Genomic DNA, 16,956 nt, shown 5'->3' on the forward strand with positions numbered 1-16,956 from the left:
TAGGAACAGAAATCATTGAAATGTTAAGAACTGCTTTTAATTATGATTGCTTAAGTAAAACTGTTGTTTATCAGTGGATAAAACACTTCCAAGATGTCCAGAAATCAGTCAAAGATGACGACCATTCTGGGCAATCACCGACATCATCCACTGATGAAATGGTTGCTAAGATGAAAGAAAATAGTCAAAGTCATCAAAGATTAACTATTCATGAAATTGCTGACAAACTGAACATTTCCTTTGCATTATGTCATGTGATTTTAGCTGAAAAACTCTGCATGTGTCAAGTGTCTGCAAAATTTTTTCCAAGGCTGTTGATGGATGACCAAAAGTTTCACCATCAACAAGTGTGTGAGGATCTGAAAAGAAGGCTAGAAATTGATCCAAATTTCATCAACATCATTATTACTGGTGATTGAGTCATGGGTACACAGTTATGACCCTGAAACGAAATTTCAGTCACCCCAGTGGAAATCTCCATCATCACCACTTCCAAAAAAAACATGACAGTCTTGATCAAATGTAAAGACAATGTTGATCGTGTTTTTGATGTTCAAGGTATTGTTCATCATGAATGCGTGCCTAATGGCCAGACAGTTAACCAAGCATTTAATAAAAAGGTCCTAATTTGCTTGAGGGAAGAAATTAGAAGAAACTGCTGCGAGCTGTGGAAAATGATTATTGGTTTCTCTGTCACGACAATGCACCTTCACATAGTGCTGTATCTGTTCAAGAACGTTTGGCAGAAAGTAACATTCCTGTGATACCACACCCCTGTAATCTCCCAATCTTGCCACATGTGATTTTGTTCTGTTCCCAAAAAATCAAAATTAAGTTGAAAGGAAGGTGATTTGATGACATTCCAACCATCCACAATTGTGTGAAAGCAGAACTTAGTCACACAAAAGTTGAAGGCTTTCGAAAATGGCAGAAACATCAGGACAAGTGTGTATTAGCTGGAGAGGATAACTTTGAACGGGATATAATATAATACTGATGTATGTACATTGTTCTGTGCAATAAAAGTGAAGTCTTAGAACTTTTTGACCATACATCATATATTGCAAATAGTGGTCTCTGTTCAATCATTTGCCTGTCTCCAGTTTGAAAAGTTGCACAAAGAAACAAAACTCAACATTTACTTTTGAAATTACAGAAGAACAGACATGGATAATGTTGATGCCAAATTTTATTTCACAAACAGGATATTCTACATTAAATGTTAGAAAGTAATCATACTGTCATTCAAATTTCAAAATGTAGCATAACTTAAAGAATAAAAATCTACATTTACCATATGTTATTGCTGAGCACCACTTAAAATGACTAAAATGCTCAACAATTACTTTTGCAATGTGTGGTACAAATATGTTAGAGGCTTGACACTGAGTGAAACCAAGAGTGCAACACAATAAACATTTTCTTAAAGTCTACAATATAATTTAAATTGAAAGATCCAATGGGTCATTTAGGTTGGGGCTAGAAGGGGCTCAGCCCTAGGGCTTATGGTCTTAATGGAGGCCCATTGTAGGACCCTCAAAGATTATTAACCACTAAGCACATACAACCTTTAATCCACCACTGGAAATATCAACATAAACGTTCCTATTATTTGAGATAAGTATGTTGGTTTGTTGTAAATAAGCTAACTTTAAAATTTACTTTCTTAATTAGTAATTTTTACAATTACTAATTAAGAAACAAGGGCACTTGGCGAAAAAGTGTCATCCATAAGTTACTACATATTAAACTTGTTATATAAATGACTATATATTAGTTATTAAAGTTTCTCATACCTTTTCTTTAACAGAAAGAAGAATTTTTCCAACTGCAACTCCCAGTTATCAGAAGAAATCTGCTAAAAATTTGATAAATAAAAATGGAGTTACAAAACTGTACTAAGGTACAGGTAACATGGAACAATTAGCAGGCAAAATATACACATTCTTAGAATGAACTTCATTTATTACCTTTTAACTGAAACTATATTGACTATTAAAATACACATAGCTGCACCAATTATTAATATTTTGTATTTTCTCCCTTGTTTATAATGCCTTAAAGTGTTCTGCAGAATCAAGCAATTTTCACTTTTTCAAAGTTAAATGTAAAATAATAAAAAATAAACTTTTCTAGAAAGTTCATCATTGAACCACTGTCCTTTTTAGTTGGGAAATTACAGCTCCATAATGATTTACAGATACCAATCAAGAAAGAGAATACCTAAATGGCACCTAAAGATACAGTTATGGTTGGACCTATGTTAAAGAGTCAACATTAAGATAACTGATCACCAACTTGTTTCATAGTTCCTCATGTTAAATAAACATCTGGTACCACTGGAATCTGTGGTAATTAACCTGAACAGAAAATAGAGAGAGAAGACAAAGAGGGAATCAGAAAAATTTTGTCAGCAGTTATTTAAAATGTAAGCAGTGATCTGTCATCGCACTCACAAATGGTCCCTATATTAAACAGAGAGACGACTGGGTACTTACTGTCTTGCAAAACAACACATTCTTCTTGTGAAACTTAAAAGTCTTATACAAGAAGTTCAAGAACAGAGATGGAAGCCACACAACAAGCTGTTTTCTAGATTATGGAAAACAATGAACTGCAAATAGAAAGTTCCATGACATAATATCTGATAACAATTTCCAGGCAGTACTGTATAAAGTTAAAATTTTCCAACACCATAAATGTACTTGCAATAAAAACTTAGATCCTCTCACATAACAATTTTTTTTTCAGGTCATACTGCCCTCCACATGCACAATTTGTTACTCTCCACTAGCCTTGAGACTCACACCTCAATTCACATTTCCACATGCTATTGATGAACTGTAGTATAAAAATGAGCATGAGACAACTTTCCACCAATAGGGGTGTGATGTACTATCCTAGCACAGTTGGCATAATCTATAATAATTAGTCAATTGTCACTTTAAATTACTCAAAGATGTACTGGAAGTAAACAAGAAGGGTGGTAAGTGTGACAGAGGTAAGTACCTATACGAAATACATTTTCAACATTGGAAAACCTTAACATTCAATACAATATCTTACCTACCCTCACATTAGAGCTTAAATCCCACACTAAAACAGTGGAGAAACCAAAACAAAAGCAACTTAGGTGAACTCCCTTCAGAAAGTGCCTGAAGAAAACAGATGGAGCACAATACCCTATACTACAAAAGCATAGGAACACGCAGGGTATAGTCTTCACCTGTAGTGAAGATACGTGTAACCAAGAAAACAAGTCCAGTATGGAAAATGGATATGCTTGATGGTGAAGTAGCTAGGTGCAAAAGAAAGTACATGGTAGGTTAACTTTAGTCCAAAACCAGGTAGTATTGAATACATGTCTTCTAGTCTACAGAAGGAAAAGGGTCCCAAAAATCTTTACTTCAATGGCAGGAAGCAGAAAGGAAAAGCAAAATTTTTTCTGGCAACTTAGATATGGCAAATGTTTGAAGACCCAGTACACAACTAAGAAAAGGCTACCTGAGAACTTAACATCTGGGAAATGGTAAAAAAAAAAAAGGGAATGCAAACATAGTGAATAGTACTACATCTCTAGTGAAAAGACTTTCAGTGAAACCACGAATTTCCAGTGAAGTGGCAGTAATGAGTTTTTCAATGTGTTGTATAAAACATTATTAATTGAAACTTTAATCAATAAAAGTTTGAATATAAAAATTACAAACTTTAATCTTACTACTTGTAAAACAATGTTTTATTCATTTCTGTAAATTGTACAAATTATAGTTTATTTTATCATGATGCAATTTTATTATACATGTTGCAGGCACAATAGTTTTTTAATTTTTTTTCCATAGTAAGAGATAAATAAACACTCACTGTTTTAACAAATCAAACTGATATGTCTCTTGGGACAGTTTCTTTAGATAAATGAGGACTTACAATGCTCTTCTGTATCAGAAGAACAATTAAACTAGTACAGAACTATGAATAAAGAAGACATTTATGTACAGAAGTATGAATAACAAAGACATTTATGTGCAGAAGTATAAATAAAGAAGACATTTATGTGCAGAAATATAAATAAAGAAGACATTTATGTGCAGAAGTATAAATAAAGAAGACATTTATGTGCAAAAGTATGAATAAAGAAGACATTTATGTGCAAAAGTATGAATAAAGAAGACATTTATGTGCAAAAGTATGAATAAAGAAGACATTTATGTGCAAAAGTATGAATAAAGAAGACATTTATGTGCAGAAGTATGAATAAAGAAGACATTTATGTACAGAAGTATAAATAAAAAAGACATTTATGTACAGAAGTATAAATAAAGAAGACATTTATGCACAGAAGTATAAATAAAGAAGACATTTATGCTCAAACAGTTGTGCCAATGAATGTAGCTAACAAATCATCCTAGCCACTACATTAATTTAAAATTTGAAAATACTTTTGATCTGATCGTACTTACCGATTTTAGGAACTCAGAAAGGCCGTCCCAGTCTGCTAACTTCCATGCTGATTCTACACGAAATGGATTTATCTCATTTGACCATTCTGGTCTATAAAAATAATGCAACAAAGAAAATTTATCTAAACTTTCACATTTTTCACAAGAAAATGTCGAAGTTTATTTAGAGTTAGTGCTAGTACAAAGCATTATGAATATAAGAAAATAATTATAATTAACAAATGAATCTTATTTCCTGTCAGGTGTATAGCTAGACAAATTATAAAAAGAAGAAATACCCATGTTTAAGAAAGCAACTCTATTTCCTGTTGGATGAAAATAACTTAAAAAGTGTGCATAAAACAAACAAACACAAACCTCTCATTTAGAAGACCAGTAGCATAGGTAAGTGCAGTGTTTGACTGATCTAAACCCATCAAGCATCGAAGAAGACCCTGATGGTGACTAATTGTGTCTGATTTAACTTTTACAGCTCTTTCATAACAGGAAAATGCATCTTGTAGTTGACCTATCAAACATGATAACAGAATTTGAAATTCAGCAATTTGATCTTGATGAAACTTTGTAGAATTGATAGCTACTGCCTGTTGTGGAGACACAAGTGTAGAGGACAACGTTTCGAAAGACTTTTGCTTTTTGTCTTTAAGACTAAATTTTTATTCTGTCAAGAACAAAACCCATAGGACCTCCATTAGGTCACCAATAGTTACAAACCATGTCTTATTATGTAAAGAATAGAATCACAAAAATTTCTGTCAGGTCCAAGAAAAACAGGTCACCTTGCAAAAATGTGTAATTATGGGTTTTTATTTGTCAATAACAAAATCTTAACAACCTCCATCAAGTCAAAAGAAAATTGGTCACAGCACAATAATTTGGAATTTTATCTATTATTTTAACGATAAAGTTCTAAACAGAAGTTGATATCAGTTACAAAACAGATGTTGAAAGCAGCAAAGTTTGAATGAACTATAATAGTACAGATTGTACATGTAAACAACTTCAGATCTTTGAAGCTTATCAGAAAAACAATAAAAACCACTAAAGATGAATCCCAAAATACTGATGTTACAATAATTTGACTCTACAATGAACTGAAGCATTTCATGGAGTATGTTGATATATATATAGAGCTAAAGGAGATGTGGCACAGAAACTGAAAAATTGCAAATGAATTCAACATTGAAACTCTGCCATCATTTATTAGCTGAATTTCTACTTTCAAGGGCAAGTTGGCAACACATTTTGGTGGTTTCCACAAGATCATTTTATTATTAAACTGCAACTTACTTTGCTTGTTTTGAGAAATCGAATATTTTGTAAATTCTGGTTTTATTTATAGCATAACAATCATCACATTTGCTTCCTTTCAGGATGAAAGCTCCAACACATCATTCTATAGTTTCTCCACTTTAAACCAAAATCTGCAAAATTGTCAGCTTATCAGATTTTTCAAATGAGACTGCTGACATATCTTGTTTCTGTTAAATGCAGTCAAAGTTTTCATCAGTGAACCAAGTTGAAGACACAATATACAATACAAGTACATAAGCCACATACAAAGATGAATTTCTCTTCATTATCAATGTAGTTCTAAAGTTTACAGGTTACATATTTTTAGAAGTTACATACAAATATCAATGAATAAGGTGTAGCAGATAGTTTATACATGCTACTTCATTTTATATATGAAGGATAGCTTTTGCTAGAGACAGATCAGGAAAAAATTATGATAACTAGCAGTCATTTAGCCCTTTTGCTACAGACTCAGTATAATATACAAGTTCATCTACACATTTGCACGCATTAAGTATTTGTACTATAACTTTTGATACAGCACATGTACCTTCACAAAATCTGGTAGACATTAGTACAGATACAAGTATTTTTTTTACAAAAATCAGATGTTTCATGAACTATTTTTATAAAAGATCTGTTTGTGAAAATTGAGTCTGTTTCATTACTAGTATGAGTGCAAAGTGATTTCATGTTATGAGTTAAAACTGTTCTTCATCCCAAAAATCTCAAATATTATTTGCATAATCTCTAAAACTTCCTAAATATATTTCAGATGTTTGATTTCAGCAAAACTTTATACATTATGTTATTTTCTACACTCCAGCTGTGGGGTCTGTCACTTAACTAGCTATGTAACTGTCATTAAAAAATTAGGAAATAAATAATTTTATTTTTTTAGTGCTATGATGATGACATATTGTAACATGAAAACACAAATGTTTAGTTTAAGAAGACTAAGTCTCATAATGCTATATGTTACATATATATTTATTGTGTTACTGACCTCCCAGTCATGCCTACCATTGTGCAACTTGCATTGATCTGGTGCTCTCATATTACATATCCAGTAACATAAAACTGACCTTTAGTCTTCTCTGTCTTGGCTGTGTTTTAGTGGACTAGTATTTTGTAATATACAGACACATTTAAATTATTATACATTATATATATGTATATACATTATGACTATTTAGAAATAAATTATTAAACTTTTCTTAAAATATAGAAAAAAAAATGGGAAAAGCAAACAATTATCTCTTCTCTCTACAATCTCTGTACTTGGTTGTTGCTGGACATAAGTTGCTAAGTCTTTTGAAATTTCACAAGTGGAGGATATCAAACAATTTTTTTTTTTAGGTTTTATACATACAGTTGAATAACCAAAAAATCATAAATAACTACACTGATACCATAGAATTCCACTTAGTAACTAGATTTATATCAATTTTAAAATATATGAAACTATGAGCAGACTAAAGACACAACCGAACTCCTTGAAAACCTAGATTGAAAGAACACTAGCTTTTTCGAAGATTAAAATAGCTAAAAAAACTACTTTAGCAACATCTTAAGCTACTGATTGGTTATTCACATGTCATATACTGTAGTAAGAGTATATAAAGGACTGTTTCAAACATTGGAAAGAGTTGAATAGGGCCCACTGTGTTAAAGACCTCATACCTTTTTATTTTATATTCTAGCTTGTCAAAGTTAGTAATCTGAGTTCCTAATTTGTATGAAACTGTGAACTTAGTATTTTGACACCACAAACATCTAATTTTAAACTGTGCAGCATTAAACATAACATGTGACTCACTAAAATAAATATTTATGTTCTTTTAATACTTATTTTAAAACTAAGAAATTAACTCATACATAACATTAAATAGTAAAATTATAATCTACAATTTGATTCCAAACTTACTGACACAAATTCATAAAATATTTGTTCAATACAATCTTGAATGCAAGTCAACAAACACAACAAGATGGCCTCTGATCCATGACCCAAGGATTAAACATTGTTAAGTCCTTAATACTGCATGAAAGTTAGACCACACAATACTGAATATAATGCACCAGATTAAGTCACAGTATAACTATACACTTGCTACATGGATGAAAAGGTCCTGTCACAAACTACAGCTCTTGAAAGAACATGATGACTTGTTTGTACATCTCTTGAATGTTAAAGACCTAAGTGACATACATAGGTTTGTGTACACACTACCATTTAAAATATTCAATTGCTCTTCATTAAACTATAAGTCAAACTCAGGGTTTAGATGGTAATGTATCAAAAATGGAAACTAATGCTTTCTTAAACTAAAAATGCACTTCTAATAATACTTACCTATGCAGACATTACAGCTATTTCATGATCTCTAAGGATTCCATATTTTGCCCATCTAAGCACTGAAAATACTAACTTCAGTCTTTTATACCCAACTTAAATACCTTAGACAAGTTCTAACTAGCAAACTGCTCCACAAACTTTAATGTGCCTTCTAACTAGGTACTGTATATAACCATCTCATCCTGACAACACAGTCACTTTTTCTGAGAAATACATTTGGTTTTAGTGGGAAGGTAGAACAGGAGAGTGTCAGTGAAGGTAAGTATTATCGAAAATGCATGTTCAGTTAACTTTCGAAATAGACCATCTATTGACACTAGAATCCCATGTTAAGAAGGTGGAGGGGCTGGTGCAGGCATGATCCATACAGAAAGTGTCTTCATAGAACAGGAGTATACCAAGAAAAAGAATAGTACAAGAGTGGGAGAACTGAACTACCTCCAGAACAGATATGCTCTTCACCTGAAACTTAATTTTTATATCCAAGGTGGAACAGAATACGAGTAATCATTCGTATAGGTTAGCCTCAACCAGGTAGCCAAGGTTGGATTTAGGCAGTCATGAAACCTGTATCTCATGTTAGTGGTTAGGGTTATTGGACCACAATGTTTTTTGTGTGTATATAAATATATATGACTGGATCTCAACCTGTAGCCAAAGAATGATGCTTTACACAATGAGAAAGTAACAACAACTAAATGGACAAACCTTCTCCTCTACCTAAAGGAATCTAAAAGGCAACACAACAGTTTTAGAAATACAGGCTAGACTAATAATGAAATTAATGTTTTCTTAAAGAACACTGTAGAAAATTTGTTACCCAAAAGTTATTACCACCACTAGCTTCTACAGATGAAAGTCTTGTAGTAAATTCAATTATTTTACATGAGAAGATATTCTGGTAACTCTGCTTCAAATTTTGAAATTATTACCCTAATAAATCATTACTTATTTCCTAGCAAAGTGACATTTTTATGTTGTAAAAACATAATCAAGGCTGTTAATCAATGACTAGAACAGGCATTTTAATTGTTTTATAATATTTACAGTCTTTAATTTCTCAAAGAAAAAGAATATAAAATACCAGTAACTTAAGCTCATGATTAATTAATGAGTATTCCAACTACCTTTCCCTTTATTTGCAGGCTTGGAGTTATTCTGGTTTCTAGATCTCAACATCACAAAATACTGACGACACCAAACCGTTAAACAATCCAATATTGAAAACACAGTCTGGGCACTCAAGTGGCAAAGGTCAGTCTTCTCATGAAACTTCAATTTGCTCTGTTCAGCTTGGTCAACATGGCTTAGAACAGCCATAATCTCTCTGTAGATCTATAGACCCAAATACATAAAAAGTTTTGCTTTTCTTTTTATAATAACACATATTAATTCTAAATTTTAGTGAGATTAAAATCTACCTTGATTATCAACATTAAAAAAATTATTTCACATTCCATTTTGCTTTTAAAAATTCTACTACTAAAACAAGCAGCAAAATATTTCATAGATTCTTGTAATTTATAATATCTATGATAACGCAAAAACTGCTGTGAACACATTATTCAGCTCACATTTTCAGTTCATTTTGGTATAAATCAGTCATCTTTACACCTCCACAATTCTGGGGATTTCATCTTAATATGTAGGACAACCACCATGAACAACAAAGGCAGTACAGCACTGATGCTGTGTACTCGAAATCAGAATGTTCATTAAGTTCTAAGGCATCAGTCATCACTCCATTAAAAACAAATACCTTCAGGGCATTTTCAGTATTCTGAATTATTTCATAGGATGTGATGAAGCTCACAAGAGTATCTCATGCATGAACAATGGATATGAAGACTGGTGACACACTTCACTCAATCCCCTCTTTTTGAAGACGATGTACTGATTACTTCTACACAGTTAGAATGAAAATCATAATTCATTATTCATTATGTGACAGAACACAGGATAATAGAATTTAAGGCATTAGTAGTCCAATCAGAAGATCGTAAAACAAAGTCTTCCAATGTTCATTACTGTCAACACCAACTTGAAACACCATCATATGTACAATGTCTCCATATGAATATGGTATTTAACCTGACTCTCAGATACTCATCAAATAAGCACATAGCTGTTATGTGGTAGCAGGGTGAGACATAGCTCACTTGTAAAATTACTATTCTTATATTGTTGGTCCACTTGGTATGTTCTTGGCACAATAAGAAGCAAGTCATTTCCTGCTATATGTGAGCATAATGCACCTTAGTAGGTGTGTGAAATACAAGCTATCCTCGTATAATCTCTATTTTAGTAGTCTGTATACTTACAGTGCCAAAGTAAAAACTACAGACATTTGACACAGTCTAAGAGCAAGTTTAACCAACCAAACAGAGCTTTAGACACCTGACTCAACCTAGATGCAGTATTTTTAAACCTATCTCCCTGTGCATCATTTACTATTGCAGTAACACTGTAGTCTTACACTGCACAGCATTCAAAAAACAAACAATGTTGTCTTATATAATTATATAAATCAAAATCACTGTTCAACTGGTATTTTTAATGCTATAACATTTGGTGTAACATGCAAAAGTGGATTATAGTTTATTTTAACACTCGTGTTTTTCATATTACATTATATTTGTTGAAAGCTATGACAAGACTTCAGTGCACATAAGCTAAGTAAACATGTACGGTAAATAAAAACAAATTATTCTAATAATTCAAACTATTTCTTCTTGAATGTTACTGTTAAGTTTATAGCACTCATAAGATACACATAAATAATTTAATATCTATTAAAAAAAAACATTATTAGATATAAATTCATGCTGTCCAAGAATACTCTTAGCAAAAATATTGTTAATTAGACTGACAAAAGTAACGTTGATCTCAATTTCAAAGATCTGACCATAGGTCACTCATACATTTTTGACAGTTTTATCTTTGTTTCTGGCAGTGACAGTTGTAACTGGCAAAATAAACTGTCAAAAGAAATAATGTTACTTTCAATCAAGTTGAAATTGACTAGATATGTAAGATGGAACTAGGATTTGTAATCAACAATAAGAAAGAAAGTAAATTTTTTGATAAAAGGAAGTACTTTTAATATTATTTTGAAAATAGTTTCTCACAATAGAATTCACATCCTGAAAAACGACTGAAAGACTAAAGTTAAGTAAAATGTTCCAAAAGTCAGAATACCTTTGGCTGACTGATGGATAATTAACCAATTCAGAATCTTTTCTATTTACTGTAAACATCAAAGCAGATGTACTGGTACTGGTATTTTCTTTCTGTTCCCTGCTTTCTTACCCCTTAAAATATTTTATTACCAGATCTAAACAAAATTAATGATTGGCCAATCTGATAAGAGAAGATGCAGAAGTCTGTCAAATGGCTATCAATGCTAAGCTCTGTCTTTAAAATTTCACAGCCTATCAGTTGTATTACATTCTTTACTTCTGAAAAAAGAAAATGTCATATAAAGAATTATGTACATTTACTTCTATACTTTATATTAATTCTTAAAACAAACATTTTCCTTTTCTTCATTGCTTGCATCTTGTAAAACATTAACCATGATGTGAGGAAGAAGAAAAACTGCTGTCTTCACATCGTTTTTGACAATCATGAAGCATGACTGAAAAACTCTAGCTGTATTCTCTCGCTTTATCTGAGAAATTAAATACACAAAACCATATAAATTTTATAAAACTAAGGGCATTTAAAAACATGCTAATGAGCATGGAAAAGTTAGTTTTAAATTGAAATGATTTTGGTTGTTTTTCTCTATGGCATAATCTGTTCTCAAAAAGCGGTTTTATAAAAAACTATTTTGCATTATTTCTTTTCTTTCCATTAAAAACAGAAAATTAACATATACAAAGACAAAATGAGAGAATTTTAAGTGTAATGTGGTGATTATAATCTAGTACTTGTCTTTGATACTACAGTAGTCTACCCCCAAAAGAAATTCTAAAAGTGTATACCACCTTTATGTTCTAAACATATTTGTAGAGTAAGTTTCAATAATGTGCTCCTAATGGGCTAAAACTGTGACAAATGTTACAGAACTGTGTGCACGTTACTTAATAGTTGAAATTAACATTCTCCTGAATTAGAAAAGGAAATGAAACTCAGACTTACAAGAACTGTGTGAACAGATATGTTTAGCTGAACTGTGAGGTGCCTCTGTTTCAGTAATATTTTTATCTACACAGTCTGATCTCTAGTTCAAATTTTGTCATGGTTTTAATTAATATAATAATCACCTATGACAATAATATTGATTAGCAACCTAATTATCTCATTTCTTTTATCACAGAAAAGTGCTTCTTACCTTCTGAGAAGACAAGATGCCCAATTACAGGCCTAATCTTTAAAAGTGCTTCCTAGTTTGCTCCCATATATTGGGCATGGAAAGGAAGTCCTCTTGTTACTAGACATAATGTACCTATCAAATAATAACAGAAAACCTGATGAACTTTTTTTTAACTTTTATTAAAAAAGCAGAACAACTTCAATAGTCAAATAACTTTTCAGTTTATGTGAAATATTAAAAAAAATTGAGTTTTTAATGTTTAAACTATGCTAAAATACTGTTGAATTGTAATGTTTTATAACACAGTAAAGATAAAAGAAAAACATAACACAATGAACAATGTTAGAAAAAAAATTGATAAGAAAGAAAATAATTGAAAATTACTGTCTAAATTTCATTATAATAAAAAATAAAATACATACCTAGAGTGCTGCAAAGGTACCAAAATTTCTTGAACCTCTTCTGAAAACCTGTTCCAAAGACTACCACTTGGTCTCACAATTTGTGACAACTCTCCACTTTGACAAGTATATATCTGTAAGGTTTCCTGCAGTGCTTAAGATGCACAGTCCTACAAAAAAGAAAAATGTGTATTTTACATAAGAAAACAGTCATAAACACAGCATGAAAAACTTCAGTTCCAGAAAGAAAGAAAAACGTTAGGAAGTGGAGAAATAAAAATAACAATAAATACACACAATACCATATGTTTACTGTGAAAGGCCTACAGTATCATACGTGACTATGTTTACTGTGAAAGACATAAGGTATCACGTGTGACTGTGCTTACTGTGAAAGATATAAGGTATTATGTGTGACTGTGTTTAATGTGAAAGATATAAGGTATCACGTGTGACTGTGCTTACTGTGAAAGACCTAAAGTATTAAAAGGAATATGAGAGGATAATGGATGATGATTTCCTTGATAAACAAATCCCAATTCAAGAGGAGTGGAAGACTTGTAGTATGCATGAAGAAAAAGTTCACATACAAAGGGCAACACTAAATAAGAACAGTTAATCTTGTGAGAGATGGCAAGTACATTGAAAATACATTTTCAGTATAGGGAAAATTAAGACTTCTGATATGGTAATTATCTACTCTCACAATATTAGCTAGAATCTTACATTGATAACAAGGAGGGACCAGTGTGAGGATATGACAAAAGAATATTTTAAAATTATCTGAAGGATATCTTGGAAATGAAAGAATCAGATCTGAAGATCATAGAAAGGGGAAGTGGACCATTTCTAAGCCAGGGATACTCTTCATCCGATTATGGAACGTGTGAAATATAAGGGAAAAAAATGAGAGGAGTACATCAGAGTGAGAGAGAATGTGGCAAGAAAGTGGTCATAACCAATACTATAACTCAATCTCAAAATAAAAAAGGCAGGTAAACAAAAGATACACCCCTAGGTGTACAGCAGCTTGGATGCAATGGACTACACATAGTAAATCAACTACTTTCAAAACATGCCCATGGGATACCAACATCCATGTGAGTGTAGAATAAAGAGCATACCCTCTTTACCTCAATCCCATGAAATGGGGAATTGAAACCCACTCTAATTCCTGGGTATGACACTAGGATTAGATCTGAGCTATTGAATTGGTATCAACAGAATGTCTGTTGCATGTAATCAACTCCCATAACTATGAAATGGGCCAGGACCATCCATAGACAATATCATACCCCTAATATTAAGATGAGAAAACAAGAAACAAGAGGTAGCCAATGACAGAACCAGAACAATTTCACAAATCATTGCTGTGACCCACAGCCAAGATGGAGGAAATTGAGTTCGGAAGATAGTTAACTTGAAATATGTGTGAGAACTTAAGTAAATGCGTTCACTCTAAATTCAAAACCTTCTTATAGTGTAACAACATTTAGTTGAGAGTAGGATGACAGTTTCCTATAAAAGGGATGAATTACATCTTGATGTCTCATTCTGTTGTCAATGGTTATCATAAAGAGAAGAATATCACATCATCTACACCCATAAAATACCACCACCCTATTCTGTAATTGATTGGTTATTGTGAGTAACTCATTCAGCTGGGTGCCTTCAGGGTCAACCACCTCAGCAATTTGGAACTGGAGTTGTAAGGATGCCCATACTTCACTTGAAGCAAGGAAGGTGACAATGTGGTGGTGAAATCCAAAGCAGTATCACCACATAACCACAAAATCTTATTTTGAAAAATCAGACCATACTGAGTTATTAATTCTAGGAATGATTGGGATGGACAACAAACCCCTTCTGTTTTCCCATTCAGTCCAAGGGTGATACAGTCTAGGATGGGCTTGGTTATGAAACACAAAATATTATGAAAATCATGAACCTATATGTGATTTTGTGGAACACCCCATCTCAATGATGAATGTGTGAAGCCATGGAAGATAAATTGAACACATCATGGAAGTACAGTGTGGATTTAAAGTATAAAAAAATCCTGGTGTCTGACCACAGAACAGGATCAAAATAATGATGAATGAAAAGAAGACCTGTGAAACGAAAAAGGAAAGTATAAATAGAAACTTAACAGTCAGTCACACAGAATTATGAAGAATGGCTACAGGTGGAAGATAAAACCCCAAACAAAGAGGAAACTGCAATATAATGGAAGACTTAGAATGGATGACAAAGGCAAGCAAGGGAAAAGTGAAATTGTCAGATCTGATAGGAGTATACCTAGAACAAATTCCAGGAGAAATAGACCAACTGAAACAAAAGATGGACCTAACTGGCAAAAAAAGTAGGTAAAAGATCATGAACAGAGGAGGATTGCCAGAGGATAAAGAAAACGTATCCTGGTAGGAAGCAGTATGTCAACAAAGAGCTCTCACTGAGCACAGAAGCCTACACGGATAAAGTCAAGGGGAAAGATGGAAAATGGAAGAAAAGGAGGAATCACCATCTCGAGCTGCTAACAATAATGCCATATCCCCAAAAGTGATAGAACCTTGTGAGCAGTAAATACAACCTTAAAAAAGAAAAAGCTCTTCCAAACCTAAGCACTGTCAAATGAGAAGTGATAGTTCAGTAGAGGATCTTTTGATAGTTTATTTATTCTATTTACCTGATGACGATTTAAAACTTTCTCCATTTACAGTGTGTTTCAGTGGCGAGTTATGATTGTCACAATCTGTATTTTGTTCAAAGCATATATACAATCCAAAATGGTATGCAGTATTTGAAATATATAAAAGCACATTCTGCTGTCATTCGTAAGTCCAGGATTTGGAAACACACCTTAAAATGTGGCTTATGTTTTGTTGCACTGAACTTCTTCACCCATTTGTATCCTTATTTTGAAGACCACAGGAGATTCAAAACATGTTTGTCCATATTTCAGAACATCATGTTACAAACCATTTGTTGGGTAAGAAAGCAACTGGGTAATGTAAACTAAATGTTATATCTCACTGAATATCTAGTGATTACTGTGATCAACAATTTGTTTTGAGATTTCTGAAAAAAATTAATATCTCATGTATAGTGAAAGAAATAAATGGCAAGATTCATAGATAATTAAGATTATATTTTAAACTAATTTTTTAAAAAATAAATGATTAAGTTTTAACAAATGAAAAACTTAAATTTAAGTAAAGTGAAAATAAAGTATTTTTCAAATCTGTGCAACTTTTGTGTAGGTAGTCTAATTATTCTAACCATTTCTCATAAGTATGTCAATGTGAAATAAAACCAATAACACAGAGTCAAAAGACACACTTCAGTATAAAATAACCACTCACTTGCATTCTGATGCCTTCAGCTGCTAGGAAAGACCTAACAAGCTCTTGAACCAAATCATAAGCAAAGTTTTCATCTTCTACACTTAAATAAAAAAATGAAGACTTTTGGTTCTCACTCAATCTCCTCATTTCTAATCTAAAAACAAAACAAAAGAAGATAAACATTTATTTAAGTTTCAACTCAAACTTCTTTACTTCAAAATAATCTGTATTCCTATATGTATTCTTGAGACAGCTAATATGGATATTAGAACTTTAATTAACATAAAGCACAGAAGAATATTTTGGTCTTCTCATGTAATCTTCAGGTTAACAAAGAGAGAGTTTGCAACTGACTCTGCTTTATGTTAATTAAAATTCTAATATCCATACCAGCTGTCTTCAGAATACATTTTTACTTGAAGTGTGTTTCTCATCTTCACGAATGTATTCCTATATATTACAAATAACTTATGAACTGTTGTTTAGAGATGCACATAAATTATTCATGCAAGTTAATGTAAAAAATAAAATAAAAAAATGAAGGGCTTTCCAACATCTTTTCTAAAACTTGTCATTTACTGGGATCTATTTTACTGATTTTAACAGATACACGAACTCCAATAAACTAAGTTTATTATATTTTGTAACAAAATAATTGCACTGAATACAATAAATAAACTGCAGTGAGTCCAATACAGCTAAAAAACAATAGAAACAGGTTACTGAATAAGTACTACTGAATTCTTCAGTCTTCATGTTCCCTTAATTATACTTTTTCAAT

The 16,956-nt window shown here is 32.1% G+C and overlaps 1 protein-coding gene and 1 long non-coding RNA gene across 3 annotated transcripts in view; both read right to left on the bottom strand.

Annotated features, from left to right (window-relative positions):
- LOC143243009 (serine/threonine-protein kinase atr-like) overlaps positions 1-11,889 on the bottom strand; it is a 30,225-nt gene extending 18,336 nt beyond the window's left edge. The window contains exons 1-5 of one of the 2 annotated variants that reach the window (XM_076486648.1): positions 11,311-11,889; positions 9,240-9,447; positions 4,815-4,965; positions 4,458-4,548; positions 1,797-1,858 (exon numbers count right to left, since the gene is read on the bottom strand). In XM_076486648.1, coding sequence (XP_076342763.1) covers positions 1,797-1,858; positions 4,458-4,548; positions 4,815-4,965; positions 9,240-9,432 — 497 coding nt within the window. In that variant the 5' untranslated portion in view covers positions 9,433-9,447; positions 11,311-11,889. The remainder of the gene's footprint in view (positions 1-1,796; positions 1,859-4,457; positions 4,549-4,814; positions 4,966-9,239; positions 9,448-11,310) is intronic. The other variant, XM_076486647.1, reaches the window with a different exon arrangement.
- A 559-nt stretch (positions 11,890-12,448) lies between these two features.
- Positions 12,449-16,325, bottom strand: LOC143243023 (uncharacterized). Its single transcript, XR_013023750.1, has 3 exons — positions 16,194-16,325; positions 12,853-13,001; positions 12,449-12,562 (listed from the first exon to the last, which is right to left on the bottom strand). It is a non-coding gene; the product is annotated as an uncharacterized LOC143243023 (long non-coding RNA).
- Positions 16,326-16,956: the final 631 nt, after the last annotated feature.

This window comes from Tachypleus tridentatus, unplaced genomic scaffold (assembly GCF_004210375.1).
Source record: "Tachypleus tridentatus isolate NWPU-2018 unplaced genomic scaffold, ASM421037v1 Hic_cluster_2, whole genome shotgun sequence".
Lineage (NCBI taxonomy): Eukaryota > Metazoa > Arthropoda > Merostomata > Xiphosura > Limulidae > Tachypleus > Tachypleus tridentatus.